This window comes from Pelophylax lessonae (genome assembly GCF_965119305.1).
Source record: "Pelophylax lessonae genome assembly, chromosome: 3".
Lineage (NCBI taxonomy): Eukaryota > Metazoa > Chordata > Amphibia > Anura > Ranidae > Pelophylax > Pelophylax lessonae.
Window position 1 is genome coordinate 370,321,178 of NC_138770.1, and position 14,864 is coordinate 370,336,041.

A 14,864-nucleotide genomic window follows, 5' to 3' on the forward strand; every position below is an offset into this window, starting at 1 on the left:
ATACCAATGCTTCATTACTTTCTGACCTAGAAAGTATACAAATAAGCATTACAAAGTAGTTACCAGGTATTTCAGGAAATATAGAGACTAGCATTTATTACAAGGTAGTTCCCAGGTGTTTTAAAAAAAAAAAAAAAAAAGAAGAAAAGGTTCTTGCTACCAAACTGAATTTTAAATAGGTTATTACAATATAGGAATACAAACTGTCCAGAGTCATCCTCGCACCATCTGTGTCTAACTTCAAATTAGTTGGCCTAGTGCTGATGTGGTCTACCCATACATCATATAAAAATGAACATCAGGCACAAAAGAAAACGCAGAAGCATAAATGCTAAATCCACATGTGATTAGATTTTCAATTGTTTCATTGAGCCATGTTTCAAATAATCAAGCATTAAAGTTCATAGGTCCCACAGCAATGGCTAATAGCTACTTCTCCAAGCATCAGACAAGCATAAACACTGTCCCGTAGTATGCCTACATTTAGCTAGGACATTGACTAGGGGGGGGGGGGGGGGGCTGAGACCTACCCATTTCAAAGAACTGTTAAGACTGTGGTGTGTGAATAGTTTCTTTTAAAGCAAAATGTAATCGATAGATTAGCACAAAAGCTCATCAGAAGCTGAAATGTGTGGCAGCCTGCACAACCTTAGTGGATACCTATACAAATGAAATCTACTTTTTTTTTGGACACTACCGCATGGCACCTAAAATTTTAGTTCTCGTCAATCACAGCCCTATATGACCGTATAACTCCTTCTACATGTAGATGCTGCCACCCCTTTGCCATTTCACACCAAAAGAACGTACATGCTATGAAGTGGCACTAAGAAAACTCTCATGGTACAAGTGTCATCTACCCATTCTACTAATCTTTGTGCGCTCAGACCAAACTTCAATCTATGTACAGGCAACGGGCAGGCTGGTTGTACAGAAGTTGGAAAATTTCTGTACGATAAATGCTGCCAGCTATAACTGGCAGCGATGATCAGTGTATTCTGACAACGGGAACGTTTCCTGGATGTCAGAAGACAAAGTCCGAACAGTAGATTTCCCATCCACCTCAAATGTGTAGATGGGAGAATCTGGTCATCAAATAAATTTGCATGTGCAGGCTGCTTTAGAGGGAGGACCTTGGATAGACTGTGCTTGCACCCCTTTTCAAAAAGTGTTGTGCAGCTCTAGGGACTTTCTGAATCACTCCACATAGTGGTCACAAAGGACATAATGGAGTTTTCTGCAATGCATTTCATGTAAACAATTTTTACAATTTAAGAATTAAAAAGTACAGATAGAATCTTACCTCCTTCCTCTTTCTTTATGGTTTCTTGAATTTTCTTCCCAATGTTTTTTTCCTCAAGTGTCTGAATCGCATATAAAATTTTTTTGATGGTGGCTTCCACTTGGTCTGAAAAATCTTGGACGTATTTTTCATCAGACTCTTGGTTCCCTTTTGATAAGCAAAATTCCACTTTCAGACAGCAATCAAAATCATATTTTTTTTCTTGGAGTCACAGAAGTGACTCAGGAAGTCCTACTATTGCCTAGAGATGAATTGGACAATGGCAAACAAAACTTAAGACCAGCTCAGGGCATAACCCTTCCTACTACAAATGTCTACCTCAATTTTGTAGCAAAGCAGTACTAAGAGCATGATAATTACCACAGGGAGTTAGTTCCTCAACTGACTCAAAGAAAAGGATTTTATGGGGAGTACAAAAAACGGAATTTTTGTAAAATCTTACCTGTAAAATTCCTTTCTCTGAGTCCTCCGACAGTCGCCGCCTCTTCATATTCGTCACATATGGGGTATTAGACTTTGCTCCGAAGGAGTAGCTAGGCAACAGAATATGTTAACATTAAAGCTTTTAACATATCCCACCCTCAAGGGGTGGTCCCCTCAGTCAATACCCTCCTACTTCCTGCAACCATATCTCAGTTTTAGTGGAATAGCAGTAGAGTATACAACCAAACCCCAAAAGAGGGGCGGGGGCGGCGACTGTCGGAGGACTCAGAGAAAGGAATTTTACAGGTAAGATTTTACAAAAATTCCGTTTTCTCTTACGTCCTCCGACAGTCGCCGCCTCTTCATATTCGTCACATATGGGGACGTCCCAAAGCAGTGCAAACATGAGGGGTGGGAAACGCATCCGCGCCGAAAAGGCAACGCAGTCTCCGCATCAAAGAAAGGAACCTTACCAAAGGAAGGAACCCAGCTGGGCAACAGGAAAAAACAGGAGCTCAACAGGAGCAACAACCCAGGAAAAGACAAATAACCAGGGGATAAAAAACTTATCCCAACAGCCAGAGGTCCCCACAAGGGACCCTAGGGAATCGCCGCACTAAGAACCTTGCGGCCAAAGGAAGCATCCGCAGATGCCTGAACATCTACTTTGTAGAATTTTGTGAAAGTGTGCACGGTCGACCAAGTCGCCGCCTTACACACCTGGGCTACAGAAGCCCCATGACGACAGGCCCAAGACGTACTCAGAGATCTAGTAGAGTGCACCTTCACAGGCACAGGGGGAACCTTCCCCTGCAAAGCATAGGCCTGTTCAATGGTCTGCCTGATCCATTTTGCGATGGTAGAGGCCGACGCCGCCATGCCCTTCCGAGGACCCTCTGGAAGAACAAACAAGGAATCCGTCTTTCGAAAAGACTCAGTCGATTTAAGGTAAACCCTTACCGCCCGAACAACATCCAGAGAATGTAATCTCACCTCCTTTGGATGTTTAGGCTTCGCGCACAGCGAAGGCAAGACAATATCCTCATTAAGATGGAATTCCAAAACTCGTTTCGGAAGAAAAGAAGGATTAGGTCGCAAGACCACCTTATCCAAATGAACAACCAGATACGGAGACTTGCAGGACAAAGCTGCCAGCTCCGACACTCTGCGAGCCGAAGTGATCGCCACCAAAAAGGCGACCTTTTTGGACAACATGGACAACGAGATCTCCCTGATCTGTTCAAAAGGAGCACGTTGCAACACAGACAGAACGAGATTCAAGTCCCAAGGGGGCAAAGGATCCCTCCTAGGAGGAACCAGATGCCGCACACCCTGAACAAAAGTGCCAACCAAGGAGTTGGAAGCCACGGGACGTTGAAACAGAACGGCCAGCGCAGACACCTGACCCTTTATCGTAGCCAGCGCCAAACGCTGATCGACACCCGTTTGAAGGAAGGACAGCACTCGGGAAACCGAGTACGTGCGGGGTGAAAACCCCCTGGACTCACACCAGGCAAAATAGGCCTTCCAAGTACGGTAATAAACCTTCCCCGAGGAAGACTTCCTCGCGTTGATCAAAGTAGGAACGACCTCTGGGGAGAGACCCTTCTCCTTCAGGACCTCGGTCTCAACAGCCAGGCCGTCAAAGTCAGCGACTGTAAAGCAGGACGGTATATCGGTCCTTGAGACAGGAGATCGTCTCGAAGAGGCAGACGCCACGGGGCGTCGACCGCCAGATTCACGAGGTCTGCGTACCAGGACCGGCGAGGCCAGTCCGGTGCCACAAGAATCACCGTGCTGCGTTCCGAGTGTAACCTGCGAAGGAACCTGGACAGCAACTGAATCGGTGGAAACGCGTACATCAGCCTGTACTGATGCCACGGGGCCACTAACGCGTCCGACGCGTCTGCCCGAGGGTCGCGCGTCCTTGCCACGAACCTCTTCACCTTGTTGTTGAGGCGAGAGACGCGAACAGGTCCACATCTGGAAGACCCCACCTCGCGCACAACATCTGGAAGACAGCCGGGTGGAGAGACCATTCCCCCTGATCCAGGGTCTGGCGACTCAGATAGTCCGCCTGCCAGTTCTCCACTCCCGGAATGTGAACCGCCGTTATCGCCGGGACATGAGTCTCGGCCCAAGACAGAATGTCGGCCACTTCTCGAGCCGCTCGGGCACTCCTGGTGCCCCCTTGGTGGTTGATGTAGGCCACCGCCGTGGCATTGTCCGTCTGCACCCGAACCGGGCAACCCTGCAGCCGGTCCGTCCAGCGATGAAGACAGAGCCTTATCGCACGCAATTCCAGAATGTTGATCGGAAGGGAAGACTCCCCCTCCGACCAAGTCCCCTGAGCGGACAGAACGCCCAGAACTCCACCCCAGCCCGACAGGCTGGCATCCGTGGTGATTACCGTCCACGAGATCGGACGAAACGACTTGCCCCCGGACACCAACGGGGACTGGAGCCACCACAGAAGGTTTTCCCTGGTGCGAAGACTCAACGAGATTTGAAGATCCAGAGATTGAGGTCGCCCGTCCCACCTGGACAGGATCTCCGCTTGGAGACCCCGCGTGTGAAACTGGGCGAAGGGAATCGCCTCGAAGGCCGAGACCATCAATCCCAGACATCTCATGCACGTCCGCAAAGACGAGTGCGGAACGTCCCTGAGGGACCTGACTTCCTCCTGAAGAGTTCTGAGTTTGTCTTCCGGCAGGAAGACCTTCGCCTGCACCGAGTCCAGAATCATTCCCAGGTAGGGAAGACGAACCGACGGACTCAGTGTCGACTTTGGAAAATTTATCGTCCAACCAAACTCCTGCAGAGTTTGCATCGTGACAGACAGGTCCTTCTCCAGACCCTGGCTGGTCGCAGACCGAACCAGAATGTCGTCCAGATACCCCAGGACAGAAATGCCCTGGGCCCTCAATAATGCCAGAACCGGTGCAAGCACCTTGGTGAAGACCCGCGGAGCCGAGGCGAGACCAAAAGGCAACGCCACGAACTGGTAGTGATCCTCCGCAATGGCAAATCGAAGGTACCTCTGGTGACCCTCGAAAATGGGGATGTGAAGATACGCATCCTTCAAATCGATGGAGGCCATGAATTCCCCCGGAACCAGGGCAGCCACCACCGACCGCAGGGATTCCATGCGGAACTTGCGAACCCGCACAGAGCGGTTCAGAGCTTTCAAGTCCAGAATTGGACGAACCTTGCCCTCCTTTCTGGGCACGGTGAACAGATTGAAATAAAACCCCCGAAATCTGTCCCGATGAGGCACCGGAACTACCACTCCCTGAGCCCTCAGGTCCCGCACCGCCAGGTGCAGGTCCCGTAAACGCTCTGGAGACAGTTGAAGATTTGAGGGAAAAAAATCTGCTCTCCGGCCGAGAGAGAAACTCGATCTTGTAACCAGATCGAACGATCTCCTGAACCCATCTGTCCCGCACGCGGGCCAACCAGGGCTGAAGAAAACCGAGCAAGCGTCCCCCCACCCCAAAACTGGGTGAGGGCGCCCCTTCAGGCCGCACTGTTATGGGCTGCGGATCCGGATTGACCGGACTTCTGTTTTCCAGACCAGGGCTTCTTCTGAGAACCTTGACCTTTAAACGGTTTGCCCTTGTAGTGCGACCGAAAGGCACGAAAGGACCCCTGAGGGGGCCGAAAATTAGCATGCTTCTTCCCAGAAGCCCCCTTAGCCTTGGGGAAATGGGGCAAGAGAGTGCTCTTACCTCCGGTGATCCCCTTAATCAACACATCCAAGGACTCCCCAAAAAGGCGAGACCCATCATAAGGCAGATTGGCTAAGGTCTTACGTGAAGACTGGTCCACCGACCAACATTTCAACCAAACCAGGCGGCGAGACAACACCGCCACGCTGTGCACACGTGCAGCCAACGGGACTAGGTCCAAGTCCGCATCACACAGATACATGACACCCTGGTGGATTTGATCCACCATATCCAGGGTCGCCGGCGAGGCCGAATCGGCCACTAGGACACGCCTAAGCATCTGCGTCCAACTTGCGACCGCCTGGGCCGCCATGAGAGAGGCAAACAGAGCCTTAAGCATAGAACCCGTAACAGAATAAGTATGACGGGAAAGAGACTCCAATCTCCTATCCGTGGCATCACGGAACACAGGGGAATCCTCTGCAGGAATCGCAGTGGATTTGTTTAAAACCGCAATTGCGTGATCCACTGGGGGTGGCACACACCACCTTTCATCAGTGGAAGGCGAGAAAGGATAACGCAGCTTGAACCTACTTGGTACAGCAAAAGGTTTGCGCAGATTGCGCCATTGTTCCTTAACAGCGCGCTGAAAATCATCATTGCAGGGAAAAACCTGCGGCGCCCTGCGTTTTCTCTGCGTCCCATAAGCCGCCAAGGCAGCGGGGGGACACACTTCATCCTGCAAAGGCAGCGTTTGTTTTATGGAAGCAATCAATTCATCCATGATTGCAAGCTCTTCAGGCGAGCCAGGGGGAGAATTATCAACCCCTTCAACTTCAGCCTCCACCTCGGACCCCACTAGATCCAGGGAGGAGCGGGACCCCGATAAGGAGGCCCCCGCCATAACAACCCCATCACCTTCACCCTCAGAATCAGAGGAAAGAGCAACTCTGGGTCTTTTAGTAGATTGAGCAGCCACCAGCATCTGCACCTGAGCAGCAAGGCCAGCCACAATAGTGGCTAAATCCCCCCCTGGGGGGGAAACAGCGGTCCCCTGGCTTTCCACCAAGGCGGTAGGAAATTTGCCCTCCTGAGAATCCATTGCCCCTATAACAAATGCCGGATAATAAAGGGTTACCTGCCCCTTTAACACGCGCGGCGAGCGCAGCCCACCGCACCACACACAAGCACAATGAGACCCCCACAGGGACAATAAAACTGACACAGGCAATGGATAGGAAGGATATAACCTGAGGAGACCCTCGCCGCTGCCTCGATCGGTGTTCCTGGAGAAGAGGAAGTGATGCTGCCAGGGCGCTCCATGAAAGCCTATGGGAGGCTACAAGAAAATGGCCGCCATGCATGTAGAACATGCGGCCGGAGCGAGTGTAGGCAAAATGGCGCCGTTTGGCGCCGAAACCGCCGCTCCACAGTACAGTAATGCACACATGTCTGTATATAAAAAAAACATGTCAGATCGCCGCAGCGATCGCTGTATAATGCCCAAACATGCCACAAAACATGCCCCACAGCACACAGCTTCTCACACTAACAAGGCTGACACACACAGTGTCACACAGCTTCCCCCCCCCCCCCTTGCAGCCCACAGCATGCAGCCGAGAGATAGGGAGACAAACAGTGTGAATAGAGGCAGGTTACACAGTCCCAGACTGACACCCCCCCAGACAAACAGGTCCCCACATAAATACACTTACCTCACAGTGTCGTGGGGGACCCGCACAGGCGAACAAGCCGCTGCACATGAGGCAGGGAGAGTCGCATACAAGACGCACAGAATGGGGGTTAAGAAACCGCACAGCGTCCAGTGAGGTAGCCACCTCACCAATCATCCCTGCACCGAACAGGGATGGGTCGTTCACTGTGCCAGGAGCGTTACCTGGCTGAACGCTCGATGGCAGGCTGGGAAGCCACTGACCCACGACCTGCGACCAGGGGGATCAGCCCGAGACCCAGCCCGCATGATCCTCTTCATCCGAAGAACTAACTAAAGCTGACAAAAAGAACAGCTAAGTAAAGGTAGAGAGAAAACTCAAACAAAAAATCAAAAAAGAAGAAAGAGTCTGGGGCACAAAGCCCCAGCACAGAGAGAGCCAGCCACTCCTGACAAGCTAGACATTAAAACTGAGATATGGTTGCAGGAAGTAGGAGGGTATTGACTGAGGGGACCACCCCTTGAGGGTGGGATATGTTAAAAGCTTTAATGTTAACATATTCTGTTGCCTAGCTACTCCTTCGGAGCAAAGTCTAATACCCCATATGTGACGAATATGAAGAGGCGGCGACTGTCGGAGGACGTAAGAGAAATCCCATTTTATCTCTGTGAGCAACAAAGAAAATAGTCGCTAATAGGCCCAATTATAAACAGGAAAACTGGGACTGCCTGGAGTTTAAAGAGAACCTTACACCTGAAGCTGGCATCAGATCAGGCAGAAAATTTCACCTGGTGAAACTTAAATGTGTGAACAGAAAACCAAGCAGCCTTCCATATCTGGGAAACTGTTGCCCAATGATGAAAAGTCCTCAGCAAGATAGCGACCAGGCTAGACGTCTAGGAGAGGAGCTCTGCAGCCACGGAGGGGGAAACCATCCTGTATACCCATTCTGTGCACACCGGATCCTGCCCACAGCTCCCCCTGAACCCCTCGGTCGAGACAGGGGGAGACATCAACATCAATCCGAACCCCGCTGGCAGGTAGAAACGCCTGCTAAAGCCGGCAGAGCGGCCGTCCACGTGACAGTAACTTCCAACATGACGACACAGACAGCAGACTCTGGTCTGGCTCTTACAGAGCAGGTTAATTTTTCAGGCCTTGATGCAGGCGATCACGTGCTGTCAGACCGTGGTCACCACAAAAATTTATTCCCTGCAGCTAGAGGTAGACTTCGCTCGGAAGGACATTGATAAGATCCATCACCGGCTAACAGAGGTTGAGCACCACGTGTGAGGGACCACACAGCTACCCTGCACTCTCTTCAGGTACAGGTGAAACATCTTGAGCCCAGGGCTGAAGATGTAGAGAATCGCCATTTGGCGCAACAATCTCCGAATTCTTGGCCTACCTGAAGGAATGGAAGGCGCTGATCCTTCAGCCTTTACTAAACGGCTCCTGCGTACCCTCTTTCCCCAGGCGGCATTTTCATCTTTTTCTGTGGAACAAGCCCACAGGATACCACCTACCCGCGGACCCCCAGGGGCACCACCACACACCTTTATTTCCAGGCTCTTAAATTTCAGAGACCGTGAGATGTTATCCGCCATGAAGCTGCACGGCTTATGTTTTTCCCGGACTTCTCTGCAAATCTTTTGATTCTGTTAAAAAGTCCTTCCGCACTAGAGGAGTTAAGTACAGCATGTTGTCCCCTGCTGGTTGACGGAGACTGTTAGGTTCATTACATCTCCTGAGGAGGCTGCTCAATGGATCAATAGTCTGCCCCACCAGTGACATTGCTTTCACCTGCTGTCACAATAAAGTACTGCTATGCTGTTTATCTTTTCTTCTTGAGCTGAGCCTAGCCAGGTCTACCTGCACATTTTTGATATACGTTTATCCCATATCCAGCTGTGGACTGCTCCGAAGCTGGTAGTACTTATACCCATTTCCAGTTAATACATATATCATTGTTCTTCTTGACCACCGAGCGTCCCCAAATCCTGGCTCATTGTTGAATGGCTCCCCTACTCACCTGAAGCTGCTGGAGCCAGGCAATATTTCCTGTAGGTTTATCCCGCCTACATCAAACCTTCCTGTGACTAGCTGCTGCCATGTTGGACCCCCCCTTGGAGTTCTACTCACTGGACGTGCCTTTAAGTTTTTTTATGTTGAATCTGTTTACTCTATCCTCTTTATAAAACAAAATTCTCACAATTTAAGTTAGTGCCCCCGGCTTTGGCCGGGTGATAACAACCCTTTGCATTCCGCCCTGTTTGCGGCAACTCTTGTACGAACCTAGTCACTTTGGGCCTGGATTGGTTTTGCCTACTTGAATATTGTTTATGACCCCTACTGTTTGTTAACTGTGCTTAGTTTGGGGATCCAAGTGCATTTGAGTTGGAATGGATGCACAGAGAGGGACGGGGTTGGGGTAACTTTACGTATGCAAATGTTTTATTTTTGTTGTTTTTCATTTGTTCTAGTATGTTTTTAGAAGGAAAGTCTAATATAGTTTATTGGGAGGTGTTGCTGATGGGGCCAGAGCCAAGAATTAGCTTGCCCTGGCACCAATCCCTTCTTTTGGTCGTCCTTGGGGATCTAGACGCAGAGTCCCAAATATGTCTGCTGTTCTTCACCCTACCACTATAGCCCCCCTGAACTGATCTGGAATGTTCGGGGGTTAAATTACAAAATTAAGCGTGTCTTGGTCTTTAACTTTCTTAAAACAATACAGCCCGGATATCTATATTTTGCTAGAAACACACTTGGTTGGGAGTAGGATACTTAACCTTAAGAAGCCGTGAGTAGGACATTATCACGCCATCTATACCACACATGCAGGAGGGGTTAGTGTACTTATTTGTAAAACTCTGCCTTTTGTTCTTCTGGACCTGCATCTGGATCCCGAGGGTAAATTTGTGGTAATATATGCTGTTTTGACAATCTGCCAATGGTACTGGTGGGCCTGTATATTCCTCCACAGGCCACTGTTGCTCTCCTCAGTAAGGTCACACAGTTGATAACTGCTTATTCTGCTGCTGCGGTCACATTGGCTGGGAATTTTAACATGGTCTCCTGCCCCAGTGTTGATAAGTTAACCCCAGATGTGGCCACAGACTCCCCCCATTCTCTTGTTGTCACGTTTGGTCTTCTTGATGTGTGGAGGTGGAAACACCCCCGATCTAGTGGATTTATGTGCAACTCTGCCACGTATACAGTTATGTCACGTATTGATCTCTCATATGTCAGCAGCCCTATTTTGGCTAAAGTGTGACAGGTGTCTGTCCTCCCTGGAGGGGTCTCGGATCACGCCCCTGTTCTATTACATCTACACATTACTGTGAACCCGACTGACTGCCTTTGGAGACTCTGCAGATATTGGGTTTCAGATACACACGTTGAGCCAATTGTAGAATTGGCTATTTTGTCGTTTTGGGCATCTGAACCCTCATCGGTGGCATCGGCTTCCCACTGGGAGAATTTCAAGGCTCGTATACGTGGTCAATATCAGTCTGCTATTGGCTTGACTTTCGGTCTTCTCAGGCTTCACTTGCTCGAGCTGAGGCTACAGCTCTGACGCTGGAGGCTCAATACACAATGAATAGAAGTGAGGGCCTATGGACAGATTTATCTGAGGCATTGAGGGAGGTTAAGCTTCTTAGAGTCTGGGCAGCTAAAAAAACAAATGCTTCATCAGTCGCAAAGAGTGTTTGAGCAGGGTGAGCGGACAGGGCACCTGCTGGCATGGCTCTCCAGAGAACAGATGGTATCTGTACATGTGACAAATATCAAGGATACAGGGAGACTGCTATCTGACCCCGGGGAAATCAATTCCCGGTTTGCCTCATATTATGCAGACTTGTATTTCTGCAGGGTCAGATATACTGCACCCCAGCCAAACTACACTCCTTCTTGGATCCCATTCAGTTCCCTGAAACCTCTAAAGAGGCCCAAAGGGGGCTGGAGGCTCCACTCACGCTGAAATACAAATTGCAATTGCCTCTATGCAGGCAGGAAAGACCACTGGTGAAGATGGTCTTCCAGCTGAATTTTTTAAGACTCATAGTGCTTCTATTGCTACTAGACTTCATGAGGTACTGATGACGTCTCTTAACCACTTAAGCCCCGGAGGATTTGGCTGCTAAAGGACCAGGGGTTTTTTTGCGATTTTTTACTGCGTGACTTTAACGGACAATTGCGCGGTCGTGCGACGCTGTACCTAAACGAATTTGACGTCCTTTTTTTCCCACAAACAGAGCTTTCTTTTGGTGGTATTTGATCACCTGTGCGATTTTTTGATCACGTGCTATAAACAAAAAAAGAGCGTAAATTTTGCAAAAACAATATTTTCACATTTTTTTTATATGAAATTCCCCCAAAAAAAAAGTAAAAATCAAAATTTTTTAACATTTTTCGGCCAATTTGTTTTATGCTACCTATGTTTGGTAAAAAAAAAAATCGCAAAAAGCGTATTTTGATTGGTTTGCGCAAAAGTTATCGCGTTTACTAACAAAGGGAAAGATTTTTGTCATTTTTGGTGTTTTTTTTTAACGCGTAATGGCGGCGATCTGCGATTTTTTTTTCGGTACTGCGACATTGCGGCGGACAGATCGGACCCTTGACTGACATTTTTGACACTTTTGGGGGTACCAGTGACATTACTGCAGTAATCAGTGCTATACATATGCACTGTTACTGCAAAAATGACACTGGCAGGGAAGGGGTTAACTTTATTGGACAGGGAGGGGTTAAGTGTGTCCTAGGGGCGTGATTCTAACTGTGTATGGACATTCCTATTGGTGTAAAAGCAAAGATCAACCGTTCTACATAGTAGAACGGACAGATCTTCACTTTTACACAGGGAGAACTGACAGGCAGCTTGTTTACACAAGCTGCTATGTCTTTCTCCCTTCACAGGAGCGATCGCAGTGTGACTGGCGGACATCGAGTCCGCCGGTCACACGCACTGACTTGTCTGTGAACGAGCCGCAGCGGGCGTGCGCCTCGGCGCGCGCGCGCCCACCCGCGATAGGCTCGCAAGTCAGTGACAGGCGAGTGACGTACCGATACGTCACTCTGCCTGGCCGGGGCTGACCGCCGCAGTATATAGTCGTGCGGCGGTCGGCAACCGGTTAAAAAGGAAGTAAACCCACCAAAAAAAAAAAAACCCTGTAAGACAAAGGCATAATGAGCTAGTATGCATTGCATACTAGCTCATAATGAAATACTTACCTTAGAACAAAGCCTCCCATAGTGCCGCCCGCTCAGCGACAGGAAAGCCGACATGTTCGGCCGTCCTGCTTCTTGGTTTGCATCCTCCAGCCATCTGATTGCCTGGAGGCGCGATGACATCACTCCCGTGCATGTGCGCAGGGCTCTAAAGGAACGGCACAGGTGGCCGTTCCTTCAAAGCGCATGCGCCGATGACAGCATCAGCTGCAATAAAAGTAAATATCTTCTAAACGGTGCAAGTTTAGGAGAGATTTACAGTACCTATAGGTAAACCTTATTAAAGGCTTACCTATAGGTACAAGTTATAAGAGAGGGTTTACAAACTCTTTAAGGACTCATTGCTACCGCCCTCAATGTCCAGAGCGGTTATTGTAGTTAAACCCAAACTGGGCAAAGAGCCGGAAATCTGTTCATCGTATAGACCTATTTCTCTGCTGAATACAGATGCTAAAATCCTAATTAAGGTTCTGGCACTCCGGTTTAACAAAGCAATTCTTTCCTTGATACATGGGGATCAAAGTGGTTTTATGCTGGGTAAGGGCATGGATATCAATCTGAAGAAGATTGTTTACTGTGTTTGACAGGGTGGGTGGATCGGAGGTAGTGGCTTCCCTAGATGCCAAAAAAGCCTTTGACTCGGTGAAGTGGGACTATTTGTGGATGGTCTTACACAAATTCAGGTTTGGAGCGTTTTTTATATAGTGGTTGCAAATGTTATACTCGAACAGCCAGGGTTCGTACAAATAAAAACCTTTCTGCATCTTTCCCGCTCCACCGAGGCACCAGACAGGACTGCCCCCTCTTCGCCCTAGCACTGGAGCCCCTGACAATGATGCTTCGAGCTTCCTCTGCAGTCGTTGGTATATCGGTGCCCCCTAGTAGAAAAGGTGTCTATATAAGCAGATGATACCCTTCTTTATCTTAATGATGCCCGCCAATCGTTGACAGCTGCCCTAGAGATAATCAATTAATTTAGCTCATTCTCTGGCATCCGAGTAAATTGAGAGAAGTCAGTTCTGTTCCCTCAAGCTCGGGCGCCGCCCCCCCCCCCCCCCCCCCAATTTACCTATCCCTCTTAAGTGGGGCAACCGGTTCAAATACCTTGGTATCTATATCCAAAAGGATTTACTGAAGTACCTGGAGGACAATTTATATCCAGTCCTTAAATGCTTTCTCCAGAGGTGCGCAATATGGAAAAACCTACCACTTACATTAGTTGGCAGAGTGAATCTAATAAAATGTCTTTCCTTCCCAAATTTTCATATGTATTTAGGCACACTGTTCGTATCCCTAATTCATTTTTTGCCAAACTGGACCAAGCCATCGGTTCCTTTATTTGGGCAGGTTCTGTCCCTAGAGTTGCCAGCTTCCGTTGTCTATGGGGGGCCTGGCGTTGCCAAATTTTAAGATATAATACTGGGCGGCTGTCTTGGTTTCAGTGCGGTGGTGGTTTGTAAAATATCAAAATCAATGCTGCAGTAAACCTAGAAGCGGTGATACTTGTGTCCTATTAGGACTTAGCAACCTGGTCTATAGGGGGCCTAGGTCAAACCCAAAGGCTACCAACGCTAAGAAAACCATGGCATTGGTATGAAGACAGGTCTGAAGGTCTATTGCAGAGCCGCAAACATTCTCTCCCTACACCCCTCTATGGGGCAATCCGCTATTACCTCATCTGCAGACTGTGCCTGACCAACAGGTCTGGGCTCGACATGGAGTTAGGACTCTGCAATATATCATGCCTGATGGTCATCTAGACCCATTTGCTGAGTTGAAAAGACGATTCCTGCTTCCTCCCTTGATGTACTTCAGGTTCCTGCAGATGCGGCATGCTGTTTGTGCTCAGTTTCCTCCATCATTATTGCACCACACACTTGAGTGTGTGGTGCAAGACGCTATCTTCGGCTCACCTGTGTGGGTAATACTGGTGCAAAATGGGCGTTTCAGGCTTGGCAATGAGATGTGCCCAACCTGACAGGCGAGGACAGGACTGAGAGCCTCCAACAATATATTCCCCTTATGATCTCTGCAAGAGATCGGTTTATACAGTTAACATTCGTTACCGTAGAATGTTCGTTATCTACGGTAAATCCTATGACTTATGCCCACGATGCCGTGGGGAGGTAGGAAACTTCATTCACGTGGTATGGTCTCGTCAAAACGTTTGGCAGTGGTTGCTGACATCATCGGGGGATCGCTTAAGTTTGTTACCCTGATACTCTTACTGGGGATGACAGACACCTTGTCTACTAATATGCATGCTAAACGGTTTATATTTTATCAATGTATAAACTGACATATGGGCCGAAGCTGCACTAAGAAGTTTTACAAAATTTGGTCTGCCTGGGTGGAGTATAGACATCTTACAGTAGTCCCATGATGTAATTATTTGCCGCATCCTCCCCTCTCAGACCCCTCCCCCCCCCCCCCCACTTTTTCCACCTCTCCTGTTTTTGATCTGGTATGGCATTGTATTATATATCCCTTATATCAAGTTTCTGACTCCGCTGAGTTGATGAATGTTTCTATTTTAAAGACGACCTATCCTGAAGTATACTATGTCTA

General features: G+C 48.7%; 1 protein-coding gene across 2 annotated transcripts in view; it reads right to left on the reverse strand.

The window, feature by feature from the left end:
• The window catches only part of MDN1 (midasin AAA ATPase 1), a 902,759-nt gene that overhangs the window by 88,467 nt on the left and 799,428 nt on the right, over window positions 1-14,864 (reverse strand). For both annotated transcript variants that reach the window (XM_082250237.1, XM_082250236.1), the window contains exon 81: window positions 1,304-1,450. In XM_082250237.1, coding sequence (XP_082106363.1) covers window positions 1,304-1,450 — 147 coding nt within the window. The remainder of the gene's footprint in view (window positions 1-1,303; window positions 1,451-14,864) is intronic.